This window comes from Trematomus bernacchii, unplaced genomic scaffold (assembly GCF_902827165.1).
Source record: "Trematomus bernacchii unplaced genomic scaffold, fTreBer1.1, whole genome shotgun sequence".
NCBI lineage: Eukaryota > Metazoa > Chordata > Actinopteri > Perciformes > Nototheniidae > Trematomus > Trematomus bernacchii.
In genome coordinates, this window is record NW_022987635.1 from 85,275 (window position 1) to 101,420 (window position 16,146).

General features: G+C 40.8%; 1 protein-coding gene across 1 annotated transcript in view; it reads left to right on the forward strand.

Annotated features, from left to right (window-relative positions):
- Nucleotides 1–2,448: 2,448 nt before the first annotated feature.
- LOC117484688 (plexin-C1-like) overlaps nucleotides 2,449–16,146 on the forward strand; it is a 33,688-nt gene continuing 19,990 nt past the window's right edge. The window contains 11 exon segments of the mRNA XM_034133108.1: nucleotides 2,449–3,605; nucleotides 4,555–4,677; nucleotides 11,433–11,567; nucleotides 11,689–11,789; nucleotides 11,876–11,981; nucleotides 12,075–12,249; nucleotides 12,520–12,622; nucleotides 12,842–12,917; nucleotides 13,278–13,319; nucleotides 13,446–13,579; nucleotides 14,343–14,522. Coding sequence (XP_033988999.1) covers nucleotides 2,613–3,605; nucleotides 4,555–4,677; nucleotides 11,433–11,567; nucleotides 11,689–11,789; nucleotides 11,876–11,981; nucleotides 12,075–12,249; nucleotides 12,520–12,622; nucleotides 12,842–12,917; nucleotides 13,278–13,319; nucleotides 13,446–13,579; nucleotides 14,343–14,522 — 2,168 coding nt within the window. The 5' untranslated portion in view covers nucleotides 2,449–2,612.

The following is a 16,146-nucleotide window of genomic DNA, read 5'->3' on the forward strand; positions in this document are numbered from 1 at the left end:
GTCCTCCGGACCCCCTCCACCCACCCTTTTGGAAGTATTAGACTATGTTTTTTGGGACGTCTGGGATCCGTCCCTTGAGGGGGGGGGTTATGTCACGATCTGTCTGTGTTGTGTTTTGTCTTGTCTTTTTCTGTCTCTGGTTCCTGTTTTGTTTTGAAATGTTTTCCTCCTTGTGTCTTCTCTGTTCCTTCTTCCTGTGTTTGCCTTCCTGTCTTAGTTTCCCTGGTGTGTCTGATTGTTTGATTGTGTTCACCTGTTGCCCTTGTGTTTCTGCCTCCCTTACCCCAGCTGTGTCTCGTCTTGTGATTACCCCTCTCTGTATTTAGTCTTGTCTTCCCCTGTGTGCCTTGTCGGTTCATTGTTGGTTTTTCCTGTCTTCCTCCATGTCAGTCATGTTTGTTTCTCCTGTCTCCCACCATGTTGGTCACGGTCAGTTTTCTGTAGAACCTATGTGTTTCATGCCATGCTATTGTAAAGCTTGTTTTTGTTTCGAGACCGTTTACCTTTTCTGATAGTCTGCATTTGGGTCCTACCCTTCCACGCATTCCTTACAAAATGTAATTGAGAATGCAGTTTAGTTCTGTGGGAACGTCATTTTTAGGAGACAGGGTTGTTTTGTACAATAATGCAGGTTTTCTGCTATCTTTGATGAGAGATAAAATGATGTTTTGCAATACGTTCTTAGTGAAATTGATACTGTTGGACTCAGTACTACTTGGACTACTACCACAAGTACAATCAAGTACTTTTACTGTGTACTTTTTGAGTAATCCCCTGTCAAACTCCCCTCCAGACTACAATAATGCATGTTTTCTGCTATCTTTGATGAGAGATAAAATTATTTTTTGCAATACGTTCTTAATAAAATGGATACTGTTGGACTCAGTACTACTTGGACTACTACCACAAGTACAATAACGTGCTTTTACTGTGTACTTTTTGAGTAATCCCCTGTCAAACTCCCCCCCTGAGTACAATAATGCATGTTTTCTGCCATCTTTGATGAGAGATCAAATAATTTTTTGCAATAAGTTCTTAATACAATTGGTACTGTTGGACTCAGTACTACTTGGACTACTACCACAAGTACAATCAAGTACTTTTACTGTGTACTTTTTGAGTAATCCCCTATCAAACTCCCCTCCAGAGCACAATAATGCATGTTTTCTGCAATCTTTGATGAGAGATAAAATGATTTTTTGCAATACGTTCTACATGAAATGTATACTGTTGGACTCAGTACTACTTGGACTACTACCACAAGTACAATCAAGTACTTTTACTGTGTACTTTTTGAGTAATCCTTTGTCAAACTCCCCTCCTGAGTAGTCCAAGTAGTACTGAGTCCAACAATATCAATTTCACTAGGAACTTATTGCAAAAAATCATTTTATCTCTCATCAAAGATAGCAGAAAACATGCATTATTGTACTCATGGGTGGAGTTTGACAAAGGATTACTCAAAAAGTACACAGTAAAAGTACTTGATTGTACTTGTGGTAGTAGTCCAAGTAGTACTGAGTCCAACAGTATCAATTTCACTAAGAACATATTGCAAAAAATCATTTTATCTCTCATCAAAGATATCAGAATACATTAATTTGTGTACTCAGGACAGGAGTTTAAACGAGTATTACTCAAAAAGTACACAGTAAAAACACTTGACTGTACTTGTGGTAGTAGTCCAAGTAGTACTGAGTCCAACAGTATCAACTTCATGTAGAACTTATTGCAAAAAATCATTTTTATCTCATCAAAGAGGGCAGACAACATGCATTATTGTACTCAGGAAGGGAGTTTGACAGGGGATTACTCAAAAAGTACACAGTAAAAGTACTTGATTGTACTTGTGGTAGTAGTCCAAGTAGTACTGAGTCCAACAGTATCCATTTCATGTAGAACGTTTTGCAAAATAATAATTGTATCTCTCATCAAATATAGCAGAAGTGGCATGATTTTGTTCTCAGGAGGGGAATTTGAGAGTATTACCCAGAAAAAACACAGTAAAAGTACTTCATTTTATTGTTGGTAGCAGTCAAACTAGGACTGAGTCAAACAGTGTCAGTTTTATTAAGAAGTTATGATAACAATTATTTGTATCGCAAATAAAACAGAAAAAACATGCATTATTTTACTCTTGTACTACTGTCAGTGCCGCTTCTCGGTGATTACCGTAAAGATGCTATTAATCGCGCACTCAAAAATGAAGAGCTGCTCATTTGACTAAGCAAATGCGAGAGACGGCTGAGTTGACCGCAGTGCAGTTAAAGACTGTCATATTGTCGTCTCACTGGGTCTGTGGATAGACGGTCTAATAAACTCTCCAGTGTAGGTCTATCATAGACCTACACTGGAGAGTTTACTTTATTTTAAAACATGACATGGTAACTAATGGCGGGACAACTGCAGCTGTAATGTTGCAAAATCATATCTCAGAAATAGTTAAAACGTCTTAATTTTCGGTTTCGCTGAACTAGCTCCCTCCCACTTTCAGCACTTCTCTTTTCCACAGAGGCATTGCGCTTTTACGCACAGTCTCTGCCACTGTGGAGGAGAGCGGAGCGCCATGAGGACCGTAAGTGTGTGAGAGTGTTGCTGCACCGTGCAACAAGATGATCCTGCTGCCTATTCTGTTGTCTTGTCTCTGGGGAGAACCGAGTCGGTGCCTGGCGGAGGTCGGAGGCTTCACCACTGAAAAAAACATCCGCCACTTCGCCGTGGCCACCAATACGGTTTACGTCGCTGCGGAAGATAAGCTGTACCAGCTGAACCACGACCTGACTTTGGTTCAAAATCTGACCCTGAGAGGTATCCTGAAGAACGATGCGCGGTTTTACCGGGGTTCTGTGACAAACGAATCGAATGCAACTTTCAGCGTGAACATATTGTTGCCGTTTGTTATAAATGGCACTCTGGTCAGCTGTGGTGTTATCGAGTGCGGGTACTGCGAGTGCGGGTACTGCGAGGTGTTGGACCTGAAGAACATTTCAAATGTTCTGTACAGGGAACACATCCAGGTGGGGTCTCCATTGCGCAACAGTGCGTCTGTCGGCTTCCTGGTGAATGAAGAGGGAAAGCATGCTTACATTCTGGCTGCCTTACAGAAAGACGTAACGAAATCCACAGGGAGCAGCTGTCCCACTGGACCAGAAGCCGTGCACCTTCATAACACCAATAACATCCAGAGAGGATCTATTTTTTCTACTGTTGGCGAGCACAATACCCATGTGATCAAACGTGAGGGCAGTGTGGAGTTTGTAGATGGGTTTCAGATCAATTCCATAATTTATCTGTTCTCCAACTTACCCTCAAGAAACACGGTCCGTCTCATTTGGCTCGAGGGCAAAGCGACTAAGAAGCAGACTCTGGAGTCTCTGCGGGGCGCGAACCTCAGCCTCTCCGCGGATGGAGGGAGAGGCGGAAGACTCCTCTCCTCCTCTGTGATTCCGGGGGGGCCGCCGGTGCTCTGGAGCGGCGTGTTCAGTGTGGACGGAGGAAAGACCAACACCGAGCTGCTGCTGTTTGACATCAGCCCGGATCTCAACATGACGGCCGATGCAGATCCGGACTTCTGCAGTGTGTGCCCCGTGAAGAAAACGAAGACGGTGGGTCCTTAGAGTCATTTGTTACATATGTTTCCCCTGGGAAAAACATTAGAATATGACGAGACTAATACTACTAATAATAATAAAAACAATAATAATAATATCAATAATGAATGTATTTATATTCAATTAAAGAAAATTAGCGAATTAATTAATTAAATAACAATGTCAGACGTACCAAGCACATAATTAAAGTTTATACTTAATTTCAAGCATTACCACAATGTAACCTAATACAAAAATATGATTATTTAAAATTCATTTGAAAATGCATTCTATTATTATATATATGCATATATGAGGAAAGCACTACATTGCGTCCTGATCTGATCATTTTATGGTAATGTTTTAAGAAAGGTGAGTTGTACATTTTCGAGGCTCTTGTGGAGTTGACTGCTATAGAAATGTTGTATAAAAGAATGACCGCAGTCACTGCACTTGTATCAGCTACAAAGGTACTAATTCATTATCAGCAAATTAGTTAGCATCCTATTTATATACTTAATTAGATGCATTTAGCGGTGAACAACAGTGGCAAATATAGTGGCATTTGATTGGAAATCTAAATGTAAACACATTCTGTTTGTGCATTACTTGTTACAACATTACATTTAATTTTCTTAAATTCTGTCCAATTATAATCCAAACCAGTTTGGACCTGGTAGACATTTAAATAAAAGTAATGTTGAATGGGATATGTACCCAAATAAATGATATATCATATGCAGATGCCAGCACTGCAGCTCGACAGGGCGACATTATGAAATGTTAAAATAAAAAATAAATACATGTGATTTCCCGTAACTACACCTAGTAACCTAGCGATGCATTTAACTGAGATTCAAGTAATGATAAGCTTTTTCAAGTATTATATTTAAAGCTTTCGTCTTCATGAAACAGTAAATACCTGTTGGATTCAGGTTTGATGATGAGCGTCTGTGTCTCTCAGGCAGAGACATTGAAGCCGAAGGTGGTGCTGTTCAGGCAGAAGTCCATGACCTCTGTGCTGGCAGTGAGACACAAGGCCTGGATGGTTTTCTTCATTGGGACGGGAGATGGTCAGCTCATGAAGGTGTGTATAACTAGTGATAACTATCAATGCCTAGAATACTTCAACAACACAGATGATAGTATGAATTGAATGCTCTCTTAAACTAACCAGTGTCTATGGAATAACTTAAAGGGGACCTATCATGCAAAATGCACTTTTGTACGTCTTTTATACATGAATATGTGTCCCCGGTGTTCCAGGGAACTCACCAAGTGTCAGAAAACACAACCCTCTCTATTTTCCTCCATACCCAAATCTCTAAAAAAGGGGCTGCAACGGATCTGATAAAAACTGATCCAGATTTGAACACTTCTATGTCGTCACAGAGGTGGCGCTACGGCTATTGGGCCAACTCTCCACCTATCAGGGGAATGTGGGGTTGGGCCACGGCCGGCCATTGCCGCTCGAAAGCGCTGGAGACGCTGTAGTACATATGCCAGGCCTGTAAGTGGCGCTGTAGTCTGCCACAAAAGCAGCGAAGAAGACTTCCCGCCCATAGTTACCATGGTTACCCTTCTGTTTATTCTCCGCTGTGGCTTTTTTTCTGCCTCCCCGAGGCAAGCGTTTGCTCCCGCTGCTTTAATTCAATGCAATCCCTCCCCGTCGAGGCAAGCACTGTAATTATCTCCGGTTAGTCCACCAGCAGATGACAAACACCCACCTCTCCGCCTCTTCCAAGGAACGAGGGGACCGTGCGGCAGAGTTTCAGTTTCTTTCGCCGGTCAAGATGTCCGTTAAAGTTTAAATCTTCCGGACAAAATTAGAAAAGTGCCGGTCAAAGGTCTTCTTTGTTATTTATTGAGCTTTAAAACAAATGAATAACGACTCTATAGGCCTATAATAATATAATAAAACCATAGACTGTATATATAAATAAAACACGGAGGACGGAGATCTTTTTTTCTCCCCCTCTGACTTGATCAGAGCACGGCTTCCCTCTCCTGCAGGGGGGCGTGGTCAGCTGCAGCTCACAGAGATCAGCCCCGTAGACAGCAAAGAGCACATAGAGCGAAATGAGGCATGGCTAAAATGCATGATCTGTTTGGTATTTTGAAAACAGAAACGTATAAATATACCTTATATAGGTATGGCCCTACAATATATCATTTAAATATAGCATGATAGGTCCACTTTAATAAAGTCACAAAAAAAATCTTTATATATATATATTTCCTGAACAACAGTGTTTTTTTAATGACAGTTAGAAGGGTGATGCTCCAAAAGAAGTAATATTCTCTTAAAAGCTTCCATTACAACTTTGAATTTTTTGAACTTTGGAACCATAATGTGATTTATTTGATGGGGTTGAGTGCAAAATACATTGGTAAATTTACATTTCAGTCTTCTTAGTGACGTATAAAAAATAATTTCCAATTTCTTGTTTTAGTCAAGACCCCCTTCTTGATGTTGTCCAACTCCTAGATACAACTATTGATATGCCCTAGAAACTCTTTATACCGTAAGTGCTCCCTCGCAGGATTAAAGACTCAAACATAAGTCTCCGCTGTAACCCGCTCCTGGACACAATAGGCTCTTTCATGCTGAGTTTACTCTTACAAGTTTCCATAAAACCCCTTGGTGTTTCTCCCAGCGTGCAGCTAAGAGAGAATAATTGCTTTTTTATTGACTCAATGACAAATGTAACACATGAGGTAAAGACCTCTGATAGTTTGTAGAAGAAATGACCAGTCTTTCCTTTTATGCGATTTTATGTGTGGTGTACACCTAAATGGAAGCTGACATTGTATGAGACAAACTATGCATTTTGCCATAATCATCATCTCGCTCAGTGTACAGAGTGTAATACTGTTTAACGCCTGTCCTATTTATCATGAAATCAAATGTGATGCAACACATCCTGTAGTGGGACAGCAGGCTCACTGACATGTCACTATGGCTGTTTACAGGGTTGAGTGGAGCAGGACTAACCACTAACCAAACTAATGAGAAGAAAGCCACTTATTGACCCCACAACAAACCCACTTCCTGCCCTTTACCTATAAATATCTTAGATCCATGTAACAGTTCAACAGAGGCACAGCCGAATTGCAGAAGAAAGAGTTCAAGGCCATTTTACTGCAGTATTTGTCACTTAAAGGGGACCTATCATGCAAAATGCACTTTTGTACGTCTTTTATACATGAATATGTGTCCCCGGTGTTCCAGGGAACTCACCAAGTGTCAGAAAACACAACCCTCTCTATTTTCCTCCATACCCAAAAAAGGGGCTGCAACGGATCTGATAAAAACTGATCCAGATTTGAACACTTTACTGACGTCAGTAAAGTGGCGCTACGGCTATTGGGCCAACTCTCCACCTATCAGGGGAATGTGGGGTTGGGCCACGGCCGGCCATTGCCGCTCGAAAGCGCTGGAGACGCTGTAGTACATATGCCAGGCCTGTAAGTGGCGCTGTAGTCTGCCACAAAAGCAGCGAAGAAGACTTCCCGCGCATAGTTACCATGGTTACCCTTCTGTTTATTCTCCGCTGTGGCTTTTTTTCTCCCTCCCCGAGGCAAGCGTTTGCTCCCGCTGCTTTAATTCAATGCAATCCCTCCCCGTCGAGGCAAGCACTGTAATTCTCTCCGGTTAGTCCACCAGCAGATGACAAACACCCACCTCTCCGCCTCTTCCAAGGAACGAGGGGACCGTGCGGCAGAGTTTCAGTTTCAGTTTCTTTCGCCGGTCAAGATGTCCGTTAAAGTTTAAATCTTCCGGACAAAATTAGAAAAGTGCCGGTCAAAGGTCTTTTTTGTTATTTATTGAGCTTTAAAACAAATGAATAACGACTCTATATAATAATAGGCTATAATAAAACACGGAAGACGGAGATCTATTTTTCTCCCTCTCTTCTGACTTGATCAGAGCACGCTCCCCTCTCCTGCAGGGGGGCGTGGTCAGCTGCAGCTCACAAAATCAGACCCCTGCAAAAACAGTGCTGGAAAACAACAAATAGAGCGAAATGAGGCATGGCTTAAAATCATGATCTGTTTGGTATTTTGAAAACAGAAATGTATAAATATACCTTATATAGGTATGGCCCTACAATATATCATTTAAATATAGCATGATAGGTCCACTTTAATAATTCTCAAGCGACGGCCAGTCAGAACAGGCTAAATAGGTTTACAAATCCGACCCAGGCCACAAAAGTGTTAAGATCCTGAAGCGATTTTAAAATGCGAATGCACCACACATAAAGAGAAACATAACAGATATTCTTATCTCTTATCTGAAAGACGCAACCAAGAGTTGATCAAAGTGTTGCATCACACACTGCAGGGTGTTATCATACCAGAGAGAGCAAGCATCACCTCTAAACTAGGGATGTCCCGATCACCTTTTTTTGCTCCCGATCCGATTCCGATCATTTGATTTTGACAATCTGCCGATACCGATTTTTCCCGATCCGATCTTTATGCAATGCATTAAGAGAAAAAAAAGGAGAAAAGCATTCAAGTTGTCCCTTAAACCCCACGGATAACGGCTGGTCATCCAATGCGATAAATTCAGCTATTCTTGGCTGTTATTTTTTTGGCCTTTTCACTGTTCTGGGGCAGTTTCTCTTTCCTTTTAAAAGTCTCTGAAAGTGTCGGTTGTTTCAGTGCCGTTACCTGAATGGCCGCTGTGTACTTGTCGTGTTGTTGTAGGTGTTTGTTTCTCAGGTGGCGTATTAGATTGGTCGTGTTGAACGTAGCTCTGTTCTTTCCACCACGCGGAACCTCCGCCTTGCAAACATTGCATATGGCTGTTACACTGCCTTCACTTTCAATTTCATAATACTTCCAAACTCCTGACATTTTCTCTGTCCCGGGTCACCAGCTGAACGTAGCCTCTCGTTACACCAGCTGAACGTAGCCTCTCGTTAGCTTACTGCTACTATTAGACACTGCGCCCTGCCCACTCTGTTGCCAGATTTGAGAGAAATAAGCAACCAGGTCTATGAAAATAAGCCCAAAAGAAGCAACACATACATGATGTTGTGTAATTTAAAACCAAAACTAAGGCCTCAGGATGACTTTAAGACGTGGACATGGTCATTTTTGTTTTGTAACATTAAATAAAATAAGAAAAATATTTTATAAAAAAAAAAAAAAAAAAAAAAAAAAATTCCGATCCCCGATTTTTTTCTCCCGATTCCGATCTTTTGAAAATCACGTGATCGGCTCCGATCCCCGATCACGTGATCGGATCGGGACATCTCTACTCTAACCCAATTGTAAACTAAATGGAGACCAGCATAGTGATGTAGTCATGCTTTGGGATGTGAATAAAAAGCAGGAGGCTCAACAGGTCTGAATGAGACAAATGGTTGTGGAGACAGCCAAAGTGGGTGGTCTATTCTTCAGTGATAACTGTGAGTTTAGATATTTGTCAGTACAGTAGCATGCCAGCTAACCACCGCATGGCAACAACAGCATCTGCCATGAATCTTTCTTATTGGCTATTGGAGTCAAACATGTGATGATGTGATCAAACATTAATTAATGTTGATTAATGGAGCAGACCCAATAAAACAATCTGCAAACAGTTTGTGATGTTAGGAACTGGATCTGTTCTCCCACCACCAGATCATCTGAGAGGAACATCCGTACTGTCCTGGGTCCTAAACTAGATTTGTTCTCCTAGTGACAGGGGGGCTGAATCCAAACTCTCTCTGAGTCTGTCTTAAAGGCTGCTGTCTGTATACACTGAGACAGATTGCGAAAATTAGGTGTGGCTGGGCTGATATGTGAGTGGTCAGGTTATTTCCATAGCCAGAATATAGCAGAATCATAACCTGTGCATTGGTAAATGGGAAAGTAGAGCAACACAGTGGAAGTGACATGATGTGAAGATAAGGACAAACGTCCAAATTGAGAAATACTTTTTCTATATTGGTGTGAGATATTAGTGGTGTCAGCGGACAACACATCATCACCATTAGAACAAAAAGGATAATGGATTAAGGTTTTCTTCAACAACCTAAATGGTTTTGGTTATTAGCAAATGGCTGGACATGTGAGAGAGGCCTAAACCACAGACTCACCAGGAAATGCATCTTTCTCTCTCCTGAAACACCACACAGTTTTCTGAAGAAATTGTGGTGTGACAGCTGTAGAGCTGAGTATAAATGCTGGCTTCATTGTGAGAGAAGAAGCTGAGGAAGTATAATTCCGTGGAAGAAACACCCATTGTCATAGGCGGCGCATGAGGCTGTGCGGAGTTTAAAGCTATCAAGTCATATTACAGGAAAAAGGAAATACAGTTTAAACTGCCGTATGCAGGGAAGACGCAGACGTGTCGCACCTATCATTCATTTCACATTATCAATCATATCATATCATAATAGGCTATATCATATATTTCCAGTCAGCTTCTCGAGCCGTATCTGTCCGTGCAACACTTAGTGTCACATACTGTATGCAGAAGTATTATTTTAAGCAACACATTAAGTTGACGAAACACTCAACTCAAATGTAATTAAAGTCAGATCCACTCGTGTCTTAGACGGGGCAATGATATCATAAACCTGTTAATGTACGCATTCAAACCATAGATTCAAACACTCGCTAGTTTAGTTATTTTTTTACCAGCTGTTCTGTATTCACCTTGCAGGTGAAACTATGTGGCTTTTATCCTGGATTATGTGTTTAAGTCATGGATGTTTAAAGTGTAACTTCTTTATATTTGTCTAATATTATAGTTTACTTTTATGTTTAATGAAGTATGACGCTGCGCTTTCAGTGTGCTTGTCCATGTTTGTGATTGGTCAAATGTTGCTAACCCCGCCCCTTTCACGTGAACACGCTCTCCGACGGAAATAGAAACCATGGGTCGATTTACCGAGTTGATAACCAGCGTCGTAGGACCGCTTAGCGAGATCTCGTTTGTTAGGGTTAGTTAAGATAACTCAAACATATCCAGGGTCTGTTGAACTGGTTTCGTAGTACAGGGCACTGGTGGATAGCAGCGCTAATGTCAAAGAAACATACATCACATTTGAATTTGACCAGGATTCAGTGACAAAAATATTTGGGAAGGCTTAGCCTTCCCTAGCCTACAGTACCCGCCGCCCCTGCCCATTGTATTAAAAAGTTGTATACAGCTCCCAATGTGTAAGGATATGATACAGTTCAAGTTTTAAATAGAGCAGTGGACAAAAGTTGTCACTACATAAAAAAACAGCTGAAGACATGACCTCAGTCACCTCAAGATACAGTTACCTTCTGGTGGTTTTATTTTAGCATAGTCCGACTGTCCATAGAAGTTCTGACTGGAGGATCCAAGAGTTCAGGCAGGACTGTGTCTATGACAGTATACCAATGGAACAGGGTAACAATTAATGTCATTGATTACACCTGTGCTAACCCTACTTTTCATACAAACACTTGCAATGCTTCTCAAAATAAACAACAGAATTATAATATGTGTTGAAAAAAATCTGCAGCCAACATACTTGTCACATGTTATGAATTAAATCAAAATAATATTTATGTTGTCACTAACACTGTTATTCTCCTCTGACTGAGATAGTGCTATCAGAAACTCCTTTTGTCCTTACCCTGGTCCAGGTCACCTGGTCTGCCCTGGCGTTGCCATACAAGCTTACAGCTGGTTGCTCTTTGAACATGAATGTCATGGTTTTAAATGATATATTTATATTGAGAGTATTTCCTTTACTCCAGCAAGCAAAAAAAACCTTTTAATCCAATCAGTAAACCATAACTTTGATAATTAACAGCAGGGCACCTCTGTCTGTCAAAAACCTGACAAAGCTGCGTTCCTGTTGTCAGCTTTCTGTGGACCAGAACTTTCAGAGCTCCTGTCCCAGGGTGCTCTACAGGGCCGATAATGACCGCAGAGTGTTTCCCAAAATGCATCTGGATCCAGTGGATCTTAAACATGTGTACATGTCATTCGAAAACCAGGTAGGTGCTTTTACATGTACAGTACAATGTGTAAAGCGAGCACTGGAGATTATAAACGTTTTTCAGATTTGTTTGTGTTTAAAAAGTGTTGTTAGATTGCTATGTTTGTGATTTGTCCTAGATGAAGCGTGTAGCTGTGTCAAAGTGCGGCACATATACAGATGTGCAGGCCTGCTGGTCTGCACAGGATCCTCACTGTGTCTGGTGCGCGTCTACCATAAGGTCAGGAACACAACACCTGCACGCCAGTCCTTCAAACAAACATAAGTATCATACTCTCTATTAAAATGTCATTTTCTCTTGCATAGTTGCACATTTGAAGATGACTGCCCAAATTCAGACTGGTTATCCATCCCTGATGATTCTCAACAGAAAATGGTTTCCTACAAAGTTATGAAGGACAGCACTGGCCAGGTAGAGATTATATTAATATTGAAATATAATGACAATAATCATCATGTATGACTGTCAGTTATTGGTTTTACACTCACATCATTCCTCTCTCAGGTCACACTAAACATCCACACACACCTGACTGTGGGACGGCAGGCGCTGGATAAATATTCCTGTAATTTCTCTACAAGTTCAAGTGACTTCAGTGAGCTTTGTAGCAGGGAGAGCCCCTTTCCAAAGTTCCCACAATGCACCTGCATTCTTTCAAATAGCTCACTTCCTGCTGAAGGTCAGTGACTTCTAATGAATATATTAATGCAGTGAATTAAATACCATGATTAATGACAATTGGGTCCCCTGAAAGGCGCTATATACATTTAAGTTATTATTATTATTATTATTATTATTATTATTAATTGTAAAAGATTCCTATAAGATAAAAAGTGAACAAAGCTGTCGTCTCACAACAAATATCAAATCATTGCATAAAAATGTGCATGTTGCTGCTGACAACTACAACCAAGACTCTAACAATTACTGTATAATGTTCCCTCAACAGGCCGCCATGTCACTGTTAGGATTAGACTTGGGACAACAATATTAATGGAAAAACTGAAGCTCTCCAACTGCCCTGACATCAGGGGACGGCCAGCTTATGTCCTGTAAGTCCACTGCCAACATGTCAAAATATATGTAGAAAGATTATTGATTCATAGAAGATGCCCAAATTGAACAAGCAAAGAACATTTGAAGGAGAGAGGCAGAGGCATGTCTCAGTGACGCATACAGCATTGCTATCTTAGGGTCTACGTGTTGTGTCAAGTCCTGGTGATTCATATTCTAGGTAACAGCCTCAGCTAACAGCATTGGTTTTCTCTCAGGTGTGGAGAGTGTGTCAGGGCTGGATGTGGCTGGAGCAGAAACGGCTGTACCTGGGCAAACCAAGAAGTGGGGAATGTAATAATGCATGTTTTTTTCTAACATAGTCTCCTCCAAGTGTTTCATTCTTACATCAATTGACTGAAACCACTGCTTTCAAAATTGTCAAAACAGATGAACTAGTTAGGAAATAACCCTATTTTAGGTCTAACCCAGCCTGATTTAACTGATCATCAAAACAAAATGTCAGGTTTGGTTTAATTTGAATGAGAAGCTCTAACAAAAATACAAATAAGACATTATAGTTACTGGAAGCAAGCTGCTTCTTAGTTATTTAGCCCAGCTAACATTAGCCGTAACAGGTGCTAAATTCACTGTTGACAGTATCTTTAAAGTGAGTGTCACCCTGCCTAATTCTCCCCTCACTTGCTCTTGCAGGACAGTGTTTGCCAAAAAATGGAGTCAATGATGAACTTTTCAGTGAGTTTGACCCTCAGTTATCATACACATTATTTCTCTCATAATACCCTAATTCACATTCAGTAAAGAATCAGCATAAAGGAATGTAATAAACCTGATTTATCTTTGCGTGTGTTTCACTGTCAGAGACCAGAGATCTCCTCCATCACACCCAGCAATGTGTCTTTCTACGGCAGGAATCACGCCGTGTTGTCGGGTTCTAACCTCAGGGACGTGATCAGAGTGAGGATTCAGGGCGACACGGAGTGCACTCCACAAGAGTGAGTCAGTTCACCAGTGGTAATATGAGTGGTATATTACACCTTGATATGCTCGACAATCTGACAGCATTGACAATTCATTGGATAATTATCAAGTACTTTCCAGTCCATGCTATAATGTGCACTGATCTTTCCTACAGCTAGGAACAGGATTTATGTAAAATATTGTTTTGCTCCACAAACGTATTCTTTAAGGTTTTAAGAAAAATGAGGCTTATGTTGGGGTTCACACGTGCTAGCAAATCTGGATTCATTTGGTGTTAAGGAAAACCCATTCTCTGTCCCATTTTCACACATTGCAATCATCAGCACTGGAACAGAAGTACATTTTGGCATCAACTTGAAACTAAACAGTTTTCAAAAATATTATAATTGTTTTACTTTGTTGTATGCTCAGAATTTAAGTTTTGAAACACAAATGTTTTGCTGTTTGCTATGTTAAAGGCATTCTCCATTTTATCATTCTTTTATAACGAAGTCTTCACCATGAGTACAAAAGCAGTTTTAATTGGAATTGGCAATGCCTGAGAGTCTGGGTAAGGGTTGTGTTACAAACACAAAGAAAGTTAAAGTGAGTTTGGAGTTGAGGGTGGAGAAGAGGTATAAAAAGGTCGAGGAGAGAGATGAAAATGTGCCTCAACATAATTATGCTCTGGTTATTTGCATATTTCTTGTATTTAATGGTTGTTGTGATTTATTTAGTTCCCTTACATAAGGTGAATATTGATCTCAGCTGCAACTGCTCTCTCTGTTCTCTGATCAGATCTCCTGTGTGGAACAACACTGGTGGGAGACTCACCTTCCACATTCCCAGGGCAGATATTAAAGGCGTGGTCAAAGTATGTGCTGTCCTCCCAGATGGTAGTTGCCATGGCAACACTAAAATCACCTACCAGTCATCCCCATCATGCACCGATATTACACCAAGCAGCACCTGGATCAGGTAAGCCTGGATTGGTTTGCATGTTTTCATCCCAACAAGAACATCATGGATGAAAATCTTGAATCCATTTAGTATTTCCATCAGCTACTGAGCTGCAGAAAAGGTTCCAACAAACAGAAATGTTTCAGAAACGTTATGTTCTGATGTCAACTAGGGCTGCACGATATATCGTGTTGTGACGATAATCGCGATATGCGCATGCGCGAGTCACATCGCAGGATGTAGGCAAATTAACTCAAACACGTCATGTTACAATTATTTTGCTGCTTGCTACAAAAGGAAAACTTGCGGCTCTCATTTCAGGGGTACTTGAGTGAGTGGCATGCAGGCTCTGCATGCACAGCAAACCACCAATCAAATCTCCAAAGCAAACGGACCCCGTGATTAAAGGTAGAAACACTGAATAAAGTAGTTTCATGTGTTTCTCCAGGGCAGTTCGGCGCTGCTAACCGAGCTAGCTCAGCTTGTTGCTCTGACAACTTAAGATCCAGACGTCTGTGACTAAAATCCTTCATCTGGTTAAATATAGTTAGAAAAATACCAATTGTATAGCATTAAAGTTCAAGAAAGGATGGTTTGCGGACAAACATATTTTTTCATATCGCAATATATATCGCAGGGGGAAACAAATATCGCAATATCAGTTTTTTCCAATATTGTGCAGCCCTAATGTCAACAGAACATAACAGAACATAACGTTCTGTTATGTTCTGTTATGTTCTGAAAAGCTTCTGCTGCTAAAAGAAGCTTTTCTGGTTGCATCTCTAATGGAGACACCTCCACTTGGCATTATTCTTGTTCAACTTTCATATACTAGTTCATGTTAAACAGTACACACAGTACACACACACATACTTGGATTTATAAGCTCATTGGGAAAAGGTATTGAAAGTGAAAGACCATCAGAAATCACAATCTAATCAATCATTATTGAGATTAACTATGAACAAACAAGACCATCACTGTATTCAGCCTCTGCGGATCCATTCAATGGAGAGGAGTGATGAGGCAACATGGGTGATAAGAAAAGTGCTATAGGAAACATGATGGTTACATCATGGTAATTACAAAGATATAATTACTGATATGACATTTGATTTGATACTTAAAAACATCTAAAATACAGTGAGAACATAAATAGGCGATCTTCTGACAGTGAGTTGTTAGTAACACGACATGGCTGAGACTTATTCTAAGAACCAATGTCAGTGAGGAGGGGACATTTACGGGTCGAGGGTCATGTCGTGGGCAAGGACAGCCACTTCCCAGAAACAACGTCTTTCACCATGAGACCACTTCCCTCTGCAGTTGCACTAACTGAAAGTGCGACTTCTGCTTTTGTTATAACACGTCTTTCCACACTGTTGCATGGGTGCAAAAATGATATGTTCAAATCAAGAGGCGATAAGCTAAGGCGACTGCATTGGTAAAGAGCTGTTCTAGTCTTAGTGAGCAGTCAAATCACTTCACAACACACAGAGGCTCTGCTCATATAAACATCACACACAGACATCAGGAGCAGTCTTTTGTTCAGTTTCTTCCAATGTAGAACCACAGAACCTCTGGCTGCTGGAACACTTCTCTACCTTACAATGATGTGATAGCATACTTAAAGAGGCCCTAT